Raw genomic sequence first — 12,963 nt, forward strand, 5'->3', positions numbered from 1 at the left:
AAACAAAAACCAGGTGTGGCAGCAACAACAGCAGGACAGGACAGAGCCAGTGTCAGCAGCGGAGGGAGACTCCGAGGAACGGGCAGCACAGACCCGGAACCTGTCGTGCGGCGGGCGGGGTCCCAGGCACGAGAACCACCGCCTGCAAGGCCGCGCACACCGGGGGCCAGCTCGGCCCTGCCCCAGACACGAGGGCTCGCGGGCCCAGCTCAGCCCCCATCGCCGCTCCATGCGCCGAGTGATGGGAGTTTCTCGTTTGTCTAAGGCGAGGCTCTGCGAGGCTGCGGGGAGAGAAGTCTTTCAAGCCCCACGGCGGCACAGACTGCCCAGCCTGCTGGGGCCCAAACGGAATCCCCTGTGGTTTTAGGGTCCTGGGCAGATGCAGGCAAACAGGAGCCTGTGGCCAGTGGAATGGGGCAGCGGGTTTTTACGTCCCAGCTTCCGTGACATTTTTAGATATAAAAAAGTTTCAGTCTTTTCTTAACTTCCCCGGGGAGGTGCTTTGGGGTGATTTGTGTGCGGTGGGGTGAAGCAAGAAGGCGGGGCTAGAGCTCCATCTCCGCTGAACAGAACAGAACCTCGGAAACGCAGCAACAGGCTAGGGCCCGGGAACAGAGGAAGAAATAAACCGAAATTAGAAAGACGTTCGCGTGCCCTGATGATGATTTTTATGTAATTTTCCATGTACATGGGGCAACCTACAATATGAATTTATTCATAATTAAGCCCGTAAAATTCAGCCATAGAACCAATGAGCATATCCATATAATTTGTGCACCAAGAAAAGTGATTTTAACCAAGGTTAAGAGCCTTTCATCCAAAAGGTTTGTTTTAACGTAGCTTTAACACTGAAGGGGAAATGATGGAAACAGAAGACAACCAGAGCCTCTCCTGGAAGTGTCTTAAGTGTCCGTACAAAGTCCATTTATTGCATCCAACCCACCCATGGGGACATTCACGTCTAAAGTGTAAATTGGAATTTAGAGACTTTATAAAAAGCTGTTTTTAATCTCAATATGCCCCAAATGAGAAGCTGTCAATGAGTGGTTAAGGACTCTTAAATTCAGAGATTATTCAATCTCTCTATTTTACAAAAACACTTATGAAACTGTCTTAGGGAAAAAAAGCTGTAAAATAAATACTGAATAGCATTCTCACACAAAATCAAAGATGCGTTTTGCCTACCCCTCAAAGGCATGGACTACATAAATATAAGCTCAAAGAAAATGTAAATAGGTTCCTTTGAAAATTACCAGCCAGTGGTTTTAAGAAAGGAAAGAAGAAACAGAAGGGGGCGGTGGCCTCAGGACCTTCCATGACGCCGTTGTGGAGGGCGCCCACCCTACAGGCCGGAGGCCCATGGAACCTGCCACACAGTGGAGGCACCAGGACCACAAACCCCCTCATCACAGCTCACGCATCTTCACCCAGGCTCATTCGCATCTTCCATTTCCACCCCCAAGTCCAGCCTGTCCCTGGATCCCCGCCTTTTGTCTGGGAGCAATTTCACCACCAATGAGACAGTTAAAACCCAACATTCAGAAAACTAAGGCCATGGCATCCGGTCCCATCACTTCATGGCAAACAGATGGGGAAACAGTGTCAGACTTTATTTTATGGGGCTCTAAAATCACTGCAGATGGTGACTGCAGCCATGAAATTAAAAGACACTTATTCCTTGGAAAGAAAGTTATGACCAACCTAGACAGCATATTAAAAAGCAGAGACGTCACTTTGCCAACAAAGGTCCATCTAGTCAAAGGTATGGTTTTTCCAGTAGTCATGTATGAATGTGAGAGTTGGACTATAAAGAAAGCTGAGCGCTGAAGAATGGATGCTTTTGAACTGTGGTGTTGGAGAAGACTCTTGAGAGTCCCTTGGACTGCAAGGAAATCCAACCAGTCCATCCTAAAGGAAATCAGTCCTGAATATTCATTGGAAGGACTGATGTTGAAGCTGAAACTCTAATACTTTGGCCACCTGATGCGAAGAGCTGACTCATTTGCAAAGACCCTGATGCTGGGAAAGACTGAAGGTCAGAGGAGAAGGGGGCGACAGAGGATGGGGTGGTTGGATGGCATCACTGACTCAATGGATGAGTTTGAGTAAACTCCGGCAGTTTGTGATGGACAGGGAGGACTGGAGTGCTGTGGTCCATGGGGTCACAGAGAGTCAGACGTGACTGAGTGACTGGACTGAACTGAACTGAGACGGCCTGGGACCTGGGACCCTTTGCTGCTGTGCTTGCCCCTGGACAAACGTCTCTTCCAGCAACAAAATACAAAGAAACCAGCAGGGACTAAAAGCAACTGCATATATGTGAGCGGCTGGGGCAAAGTATGGACAACAAGATATTCAGAGAGACCAAAAAACCCAACTGCCACTTCTGCGGAGTCGGGAACAGAAGCAGGGAACTGCGCATGCCCCTGCACTCAGCACCACCAAAGGGGCGGGCAGACCCTAAGACAGCCCTCTAGCCTGACCCCTGGACACACACCACCCCCCGCCCCTCTCTAGTTGGTCTTTTGTGTCTGACTCTCTATGACCCCATGGACTGTAGCCCGCCAGGCTCCTCTGTCCATGGGATTCTCCAGGCCAGAATACTGGAGTGGGTTGCCCTGCTCTCCTCCAGGGAATCTTCCCAACTCAGGGACTGAACCCGGGTCTCCTGCACTGCAGGCGGGTTCTTCACAGCTGAGCCACCAGGGAAGCCCAGGACACATCCCCATCCCTCATGTAAGGAACCAGCTGCCCCATCCTGCTCAGGGAGTGAGCAAGGGAGCCTGTTACTTGTTTTCACTACCCTTTGTGAAGCAGGGACCCCAATAAAACCTTGCCTGAATTTCTTGTCTGGCCTCTAATCAATATCTATTGATTGAGGAGGCCAAGAACCCTGGCCAGCATTACCAAGGTTTGGCAAAAGGGAGCCACAGCCTGCCCCCTGCCCATCCATCCCAGTTCCTCCCACCTTCCCTGCGTTTTTCATGCACGGTCACATGCGATGCCTGCTCGGCTCGACGGTCTTCCCCAGTGAACACACTACAAAAACTTTAAATCTGCCAGGGAAGGCGACCAGACAGAGGAAGCTGATGGCAGCAACACCAGTCTCTGAACAGGAGGAAAAGCATCCCTTCTCAGACCATGCCCAGGTGGTCAGTCAGCAGCAAGGCTTCACTCATCTAGGTAGAGAACACAGCCCTGGAGAAGGTGTGTGTCTTGTTCTGGGCCCAGGGCAGAGGAGTGAGTGAGTGACAGGTGAATAGTTTCATCCAGAAAGGCTCTGTGGCTGACAGCTCGCAGAGGCCAGGGCGTCTCTCAGTACAGCCACAGTTAAGCCCCTTGACAACCTGACTTCCCTGTGCAAGCATCGTGCTAGCTTCTGGGGCTATAAGGTAAGGAGCACAGGACGCTCGCCTCTCAGGGGTTTATAATCAAGCCGGGAAGCCTCATGGGATAACAAAATAGCCTGTGGTTCCTAGAGGCTTGTACAGAGCCTCCCCCCCCCGGAGCACAGGGGAGAGAACGGAGCGTGCGGGGGGCTTCAGGGAGGAAGCAACATTTCAGCAGGCTTCTGGGGTTCCTCGGATGGGGAAGGGGGTGAAAACCTAACTACAGGGCACAGCCTTTGCAGGAGCTGAGAGCTGTTAGAGGCTCGAGGGCCAGAGGCTCTAGTGCAGCTGGAAGCTAAGTGATTACCCGTCACAGGAGAAAAGCAGGTGGCGGGGAGGGGGCGCGAAGCTGAGGTCGCAGAGCAGCCGGCATGGCTGACCGCTGGGGGAGCCAGGAAGGCAGGAGTACTTCCAGACCAAACCCACCGGACACCTGTTTAGTAACTAAAGCTGCACGGGGACACAAGCACAGCTTTCTGCTCATGTATTCTCTGTAGCTATGATTAGGCTTCCCTGGTGGCTCAGCGGCAGAGTCCGCCTGCCAATGCCAGAGACAGGGGTTCAATCCCTGGGTCGGGAAGATCCCCTGGAGGAGGAAATGACAACCCATTCCAGTATCCTTGCCTGGGAGATCCCGTGGACAGAGGGGCCTGGCGGGCTACAGTCCACGGGGTTCCAAAGAGTTGGACACGACTGAGCGACTAAATAACAGCAGCAACAGCTGTGTTTGTGCTACAGCGGCAGAGCCGAGGCACTGGGACAGAGATCACACGGCCCACAGAGTCAAAACATTTTCTATTTGACCCTTTTTTCAGTTTTGCTGATCAACGGTTGAAAATGTGAGTTATCACTGGGCTTTCTGTCACTGACCGGAACGCACATTGTCATTTTCCCTTCTGTGGTCCCTACGCAGCATGGCTGAAGCCTGCTCCCTCCCCACCGCAGACACAAGCTTGTCTGGACCGAATGTCTCATTCTCAGTCCCAAATCTTCTGTCTCCATTTGCTGCTGATCCTTTTTCCCCCCCTGGTTTTTACTTTAGGGCTTTGCTGCATTGCCTGCCGTGGTCACCAGCCTCCCACCCACCTGCAGCAGCTCATCATCACTCAAGCTGGAGTCATGTTACTTCCTTTCCCTCCTCCCCAAGTTCTTCATAAATTTTTGTACTACTTTTCAAATGCGGCTGAAAATCGATTTCTTTTCCCCCTTGCTGTTACTGGTTTCAAATCCTATGCTCTGACAAATAGCCACTCTTCTGCCAAAAAAAAAAAAAAAAAACCCAGGTTCCCCTCTTGTACAAAGCTCTTGGAAGATAGAAGGTAAGCCCACCAGCATTCAGGGAACAGGAAAATAAAGAAACAACCTTGCTTTTCTGACGGGACACCCAGAAAAGGCTTTCTCTGTACACCCCCGTATACTTTTAAAACCAAATTTGATCTACAAAAATTAAATTTGCACATGATTTTCCAGGGCGTACATCTCTAATACACAGCAAGGAGTGTGACTGCTGTTTTATTAACCACTGGTAATAAAATCCAGAGTTTTCAAAGCTGCTTTTTAGGGCACACAGTGTCACTCCCTGGGCCCTAAGCCCAGGGCTGCCTCTTACCCACTGTGTTACGGCGAGTAAATTAACCTCTCTGTGCCTCAGCGTCCACATCTTCCTAAAACAGGGGGAGAGAGGAATTGAAACTAACCTATCTTACAGGGTTGCTCTGAGGATCAAATGGGATGACATATTATGAGCAGTTTACGCCGTGCCTGGTACACGGAAAACACCTTGTCTGTGTTAGCGAGCACTATAATGCTGAGGTTTCTCCACCCGCTGCCCCCGATTCAAGAATAAGAACATTCTGGGGACAGTGCCGAAGACTTGATACTTCATGCTGAACATGAAATCGTTTCTGCCCCCATCTTTCTGGCTCGGGGGGCGGGATCCAGGGATGGACACGGATCCAGAACTAGCCAATCACAGTACTCTGCCCCTGCCCCACCCCCAAGTCCTGCCTTCACCCAGGATCTGGGTCCCTGTGTTTCTGCTGGGTAGGCTATTGGCTGGAGCTATTGGTTGGCCATCTTTATTAGTCACTTGGAAAAGCTTCCCAGAAACAAAACCAACCCAGTAAAATAACAAAAACAAAACAAAAACCAGCTGGGAGAGATGAAGGGGACAATGAAAATGCCCCTAAAACAAACAGGAGCCTTTGGATCCAGTCATGGTATCCGGAAAGTCCCGTTACATGTGCTGATTTTTGAGCTTATGGCAAGTTTCAGCTGGGTTTTCTGTCCCTTGCATCCAAAGAGTTCTGCAACATCCTGGTGAACTGACAAGACCTACAACTAGACCCGAAGGCCTAGCTCATCTTGGTGCTGTGAAGAAAGCGTGGCAAGGAGAGGTGGCAGCCGTGAACTCTGGGCCTGGCTCTGTCTGCAGCCAGTAGGGGATGGCTGGGAGGACCGTTTCATCTTTCTGGGCCCTGGTATACTTGTGTGTCAAGGGAGAGCGGTGAGTGAAAACCAATCTCTGAGATCCATTTTCAGCTCGACCATCCCAAGAGTCTCTATGATTTCTGGGTTTATTTCAGTTGCGGATACTGTGGTCTAATTGGTTACCGATTCTCTTATTTTCCTGCTTCCTTCTGTTTCAACTTTTAAAATTTTCTATTAGACTCTCAGTCACTATACTCCCAGTGTTTATTGTCTTCGCCTTCAATTTCCTTCTAAAGAAAATACATTTATTTTTGTATACTCGGGCATAACGATCCCATTTTCTTCCCATTCCTATATTTTTCAAACTAATTAGAGTGATAAGTTCCTTGAGGGTTGAAACTAGAGTTTTCCTGTGGGTGTGAACATTATTATTATTATTTTTTTTTAAATTGGCAACTGACCTGCCAGTTTTTACAGAGCAGCAGGATATGGGTTTTAAGTAATGTAAGCAGGAAATGGGTCTCTAGCCCACACAAAATAAAGGCAAAAGTACCGATTTACCCTGAGTCCACAGCTGCCTTACTCATTTATAATTGTAGTCTGAACCAAAATTCCCCCACAGAACTGCAGCGTAACATCCACATCTAAAGAATGTCAGACCAAAAAAGGGAGTTAAGGGGACATCCTGTGGGTCTTGCACACACATAAAAATGATCTGCTTCTTTCAGGGCAATATCACTCTTTTCTCATCAGTGGTAGGGTTTAGGGCCTGAACTAAGTAAAGATTACTTTCATATCATAACATTCATTGATTTTTCTTTTTTTCATTTGATAGCTCTGAAGTCCAGAGGGGATCAAAGGAACTTGCTGAAATGTGGACTCATCACCTGCAGACGAGCCCCCAGAGGATGCCACCCGCTGGATGCTTCCATCTGGTACCCATGGGGCTGGTGACCCCATGTTTGCTCATCGGGAGCTTAATTATGAATGAGGGCCCAGCCCAAGGGCCTTCATGATGGCCTCTTGGCAGATACCACCAAATGACCTGGAGGCAGAGGTTCCAGGGGCTGTTGGTTCAGCAACTCAGGGATGCCGTCAGGGCCTGAGTTTGTCTGTCTGTCCACTCCTCCATCCACAGAGCCTGCTCTGACCTGTCACTGACCTCCTTCAGGGCTGAGAGGACCTGTGGGCACCTGTCTCCCCGTGCACCTGCGACAGAAGGCAGGACACTTCTAAGCATGAGTCTTTTGTTTTAGTAATTTTATTTTGATAAAATTTCAAATTTGCTGAAAAGTTGCAAGAATGGTACAAGGAGCTCCTTCACGGTGTATCCCTTCACTCAGACTCATAAGGTTTGATATTTTTCACCTCTCTGTTCTTTCTGTCTCATTTCTCTGTCTCACACACATACACCTACATACACACACACAGACACACACACACACACACCCTATCTTTTGAACCATGGAGAGCTAGTTGCAGATACTGAGAATAAGAACATTCTCTTGTTCATATAACAAAAGCGCAACGATCAAAGTCGGGAAATTTAAAGCGGACTCAATTCTAACCTACGGTCTGTACTCAAATTTCAATAAGCGTCCCAATAATGTCCTTTATGGATAGTTTCCTTCTGCTCCAGCATCTTCAGGATCACTTAGCTGTCGTGTCTCAGTCATTCTGTCTTTCAGAATCTTAGCGTTTTTGAAGAGTACTACTTAGTTTTTTTTTTAATTGGGTTATTTGCTTTCTTATCATCGAGTTTTCAAAGGTTTTCTATTTCTACATTTAAGTCCTTATCAGATATGTGATTTGTAAATATTTTCTCCTCACCTGTGGCTTGTCTTGTCATTAGTTTCACAGTGTCTTTGGGACAGCAGACATTTCTGATTTTGATGAAGTCTAATTAACCATTTTTTTTCTTTTATGGATCATGAGCATGAGTCTTGAACTCTTTCTCACTGGGCCAGCCTAGGTTACAAGTTCACCATGAACCAATGATACTGCCTGGAACAGAATATACTGGTGGCTTGAGTCCAGTGAATTGATCCAACCCTGATGTCTTCCCTGAAGTGTAGAAACCCAAGAGGTAGAAAAGCCCATTTAAACCCTGGGCACAGTTAGGAACACGCTGGGCAGGCCACCAAGAAACATCCTCGAGTCACAGCTCCCAGGGGAGAGCTGGGTGGCCAGCTGCACACCCTCAGTGCGGGCCCTCCTGGCTCCAGGGACCTTCTGCACTGGCACTGGGCCGCATGTCCCAGTTCCAAAATCCAAGAGCCTCTGAACAACATGAGTCTTCAAACCCCACTGTCAAACTGTGGCTTTCTGCCCCACACTTGTAGACGGGTGTGTGCGGCTCAGCATCTCCAGAGCCACTTAGACCACCCCGCCCAGGGCCCCACGAGATCCCCACGGGATGCAGGGCAGGTGGGCAGATTCCACTGATTGTTCCCCCTGGCACACACCCCTGCCTCTTCCTCACACCCGCCCAAGCCAGGGCATTGGTCTGGCATGTTCCTGCTCTCTTCATTGAAAGCACCACGGAGAACCCACAAGCAATGACTTTTTGGTGCTGTATTCCCTCTGCCTGCGTTAAAGCACGTCTGCTTCAAAGCCCCATAAGCGGATGATTATGGACCACTCATTTTTAATCTATTCACATGTTCTCTTCTGAATTAATCAAGTGTATAATTGGAGGAGGGGGTGGTGGGAAGGAGAAAAGCTGAATCGAGTTTGGAAAAGTGTCAATGTGCCAAATTTCTAAATGTTTCTTCAACAGCAAAAGTTTGGTACTCCCTCCCCTCTGAGAAAGGGTGCATTATTTCTACTGCCTCTGCCTCGTTTTATTCTCATCAGTAGAGGCAGAGCTCTTTATTCCTCCTGTCAAGCCGGGGGAATGGTCTCCATGTGGTTCTAGGACACGCTCGGGTTACCAGCAGAGACACAGAGTCAGTTACGAACTGCCCTGGAATACAAACACGACACCCAGCTCCTCCCCTTTCACCAAATGCCACTCAAATTATATCTGAAAATGCCCAGTTTTCTATTTCCATGCCATCTCTGTTGACACCTAACCGTGGCAATATATCATTAGTGTCATGTCTGAATTCCACATGCTGATGTCCTCCACAACTTGATTTTGGAGGCTGAGTCATCATATTTATAGATAAAGCAAAGAGAAAAAGAATTTTTGAAGCTCCACTTACATTCTTTGGACATCCCCACTTCAAAGCACTTCTGGAGTCGACAGTACTGGCATCGATTCCTGGTGACTTTATTAATAACACAATTCTTATCTCGGTGACAAGTGTAAATCATGTTCTTCTGAATACTTCTGCGGAAAAAGCCCTGCGGGCAAGTGAAAAGAGGAGAAAATTAAGCAAGACTACCGAGCTTCATGAGAAATCAAAGTCAACCTTATCAATGCATTGACTGCTCGTTCTGAGTAATGAAGTGATGGCAGCAGAAAAGTTAACTTATTTAAGCCTTAAAATCCTTGTATCCTTGTGAAATATGATAGTCATATTCATAGTCTCTCCCTTTGCTGCAAAGCAGAAAGTTCCTTTTAATCAAAACTGGACATGACTGTTATTATCTTGCTAAAAGAAAATGAATGCCTTGGGAAGTACAATGCAGAGCTGACGTTCCTCCAGACAGGCTTAACTTCCTAAGTGGTTCCCACGTTGGCCAGAGTGACTTCAGGTGAGTCTACTGTCAAGAAACCCAACAGAAGAAGCATTCAATTTGCAGAAGAAATTATATGCTTCATGAAAGCATTAGGTCTTTTCAAAGGTGTCCTCTCCAATTCCTTTTACATATTTAGCTCATGTAACCATATTTAAAACGTGACTTAACTTACAGCGTGTTTAAGAAAAGTATTAGCCACGGTTGGAAACAAGGCAGAAAAATGACGCTTGGTCATTTAATGGCATATTAGAGTTGTGTTGTCCAAAAAGGTAGCTGTTAATCATGTGTGGTCATTTAAGTCAAAATTGATGAAAATTAAATAAAATTACTATGATAATCTCCACGTCCATCCCAGTTCAGTGGCTAAGTAGTATCCCACTGTATACATGGACCATAACTTCTTTATCCGTTCATCTGTCAGCGGACACTAGGGCAGCTTCCATGTCTTGGCTATCATAAACAGTGCTACAATGAACATGGTGGGATGTATCCTTTTGAACCATGGTTTTCTCCAGATATACGCCTGGGGTGGGACTGCAGGGTCCTATGGTAGCTCTATTTTTAGTGTAAGGAGCCTCCAGCTGTTCTCCACAGTGGCTGCACCAGTTTGCATTCCCACCAGCACTGGGAGGGCTCCGCCTTTCCTCCACACCGTCTCTGGCATTTCTTGTGTGTAGACTTTTTGATGATGGCCACTATGGCTCTTGTGAGGTGCTACCTCACTGCAGTTTTGGTTTGAATTTCTCTAATAATTAGCGATGTTGAGAGTCTTTATTCACATGCCTCTTGGCCATTGGTATGTTTTCTCTGGAGAAATGTCTACTTAGATCTTTTACCTAGTTTTGATTGGGTTCTTTTTTTTATATTAAGCAGCACAAACTCATTGTCAATTTTGGAGATTAATTCCTTGTGGTTGCTTTGTTTGCAGATATTTTCTCCCATTCTGTGTGTTAAAAATTAAACAAAATTAAAAATTGACTCCTCACTTGTACTAGCCACATTTCAAACGCTCAGCAGCCACGTATGCGCGGTGCTCGCACAAAGTCTGCATGCGCGGCACTGACTCATAAACTCACCCAGTCATCCAACGGTTTCAGGAAACGTAACTGTAACTTACTGCTTATTATTGACTGCACCTTGACTCTGTAAAGACTGTAGAAGACTGGTAACTTAAGAATCACATTGGTCTGTTACAGATCCAAAGATTCCTGCCCAGCTGAGATATAACCAAAGATGACTGTTGTGTTGCCTTGCAGGCATTGACCAGGTGTGTCTAACCTCGCCATCTTATTCCAGCATTCTTCTTTCCCGTCACTGTATCAGGTACACTGTCTGTCTGTGCAGCTACCTACCGAGGCGTTTGCTCATATCCTTCTTTGAACCAATTTGTCCTCCTCCTCTTTTCCTCATTAATGATAGTAAATCCTCAATATGTGTTTACTGCATATTTGAATAAGTTACTGTTTATTAGGGCTTCCCTGGTGGCTCAGAGGATAAAGCGTCTGCCTGCAATGCGGGAGACCCGGGTTCGATCCCTGGGTCAGGAAGATCCCCTGGAGAAGGAAATGGCAACCCACTCCAGTATTCTTGCCTGGAGAATCCCATGGGCAGAGGAGCCTGGCTATAGTCCACAGGGGTCGCAAAGAGTTGGACACGACTGAGCGACTTCACTTTCACTGTTTATTAACTTTTGGGTGTTACAATTTGACCGAAGAAGAAATTTATCTTGATTTTTTGACACTCAGATGAAAAAAATCAAACTTTAGGCTCTAGGAGCACAGGGTCCCCGCCTTCCCCTCTCTGCTTACCCATCTTCCCACACAGCTCTGCAGAGAATGGGAAATTGAGTGATGCTTGTTAACACTCAGATGAATGAATAGTGACTGACGAGGAAACCTGCTGTCTTTTTCCTCTTCCAATCGCCCATCAATAACCTCTCTGCTGCTAGGGGCAATAAAAGCAAGGAGTTTTACCTTATCAATTGTGATGCAACTTTTACCTACATCAGACACAATTCTCCTGAACCCAAGAAACACGCCACCCAACGTGCTGAACCGCAAATAAGACTCACCATTTGAGTTCACCTTTCCCTGCAGTACACTAACGGCACTCCAGGAGCCAGAACTAAAAACCTTCAAAGCTAAAGCACAGTGGCCAAGAAAGCTCATGTAACACACATCATTTAGGATATGTACGTGGGCACCCTAGGATTTTAATGTCTACATAACATATTTTCACTGGCATGGTTAAACCATAAATGCCTGGAAATCTTGTTTAAGGTTGCAACTCCTGTCACATCCCAGATACACACATTTTTCCAAGAAAACATAGTTTATTTTTGTACCTCTGGAGCTATAAATATGCTCAGAATCTAAAATAACAGGCTATAAATACCCTGCAACTCTAAGAGAATCTGTGCCCTATGGTCACTTCAAATGTATCTTTTCCTGCAGAAAATATTAATACATACAGGACACTTCTGGCTGCCAGATGTACAAACCCTGTTTACAAACACTTCTCTGCTCTACTGCCAAGAAACACTGACACTTGGAAGATCCAGTCTCTGCATGCATGAGGCCAGTGAGGTGTGGACAAAGGTGGCCTCCTCCGTTTATTAAAAACCGAATATTCAGTTCGGCACATTCTTGGCGAGGGAGCATGGAGGAGAGGAAACCAATCTCATGACACCGAGATGGAACAAGAGAGGCTTAAGAACGTTATACATCACTAATTATCCAGGGAGTGAGGTTCAGTGACAGTGATAGCGGTAACTAAATAGGACTTCTTAGTTTTCCAAATCAGAGTTTAGGCTGCATTTCAGAAGGGGAATCTGAGTTTCAGGAAATTATTTCCACCACGACAGGACACTTGCTGGCTAGGACGGATGCTCTCAGGTACTTTTGCACACGGGCTGGGTGAATGGAAATGCCCGTGGCAGCCACAGAGGGGCCTGTCTTGTCCTGATCTCCCTCCCCTGCAGTAGGTACCGTGAGCTGTCCGGTAAACCTCATTTCCACTGCTTGGAGGATCTCATGTGTGCATGCGTGTGGGTGGCACCATAGCCCCGTGCCACCAACATTTTAATCGACCTAATGTTTTTATCTAGGTTGAGACTTCTTTTATTTCTAGCATTATTTAAAATGAAAACCTTTAACCTCTGGCTCAATTCAAAAGCTAGCACTGTCATTAAATAATGAGAGGGATGCTGCTGCTGCTGCTGCTGCTGCTGAGTCACATCAGTCGTGTCCGACTCTGTGCGACCCCATAGACAGCAGCCCACCAGGCTCCCCCGTCCCTGGGATTCTCCAGGCAAGAACACTGGAGTGGGTTGCCATTTCCTTCTCCAATGCATGAAAGTGAAAAGTGAAAGTGAAGTCGCTCAGTTGTGTCCGACCCTCAGCGACCCCATGGACTGCAGCCTTCCAGGCTCCTCCATCCATGGGATTTTCCAAGCAAG

The 12,963-nt window shown here is 47.2% G+C and overlaps 1 protein-coding gene across 5 annotated transcripts in view; it reads right to left on the reverse strand.

Annotated features, from left to right (window-relative positions):
• The window catches only part of RARB (retinoic acid receptor, beta), a 186,783-nt gene that overhangs the window by 95,017 nt on the left and 78,803 nt on the right, over window positions 1-12,963 (reverse strand). For all 5 annotated transcript variants that reach the window (XM_010846424.1, XM_010846420.1, XM_010846422.1 and 2 more), the window contains one exon: window positions 9,026-9,167. In XM_010846424.1, the coding sequence (XP_010844726.1) occupies window positions 9,026-9,137 (112 nt within the window). In that variant the 5' untranslated portion in view covers window positions 9,138-9,167. The remainder of the gene's footprint in view (window positions 1-9,025; window positions 9,168-12,963) is intronic.

Source organism: Bison bison, unplaced genomic scaffold, assembly GCF_000754665.1.
Source record: "Bison bison bison isolate TAMUID 2011002044 unplaced genomic scaffold, Bison_UMD1.0 scf7180017864236, whole genome shotgun sequence".
In the NCBI taxonomy this organism is placed as follows: Eukaryota; Metazoa; Chordata; class Mammalia; order Artiodactyla; family Bovidae; genus Bison; species Bison bison.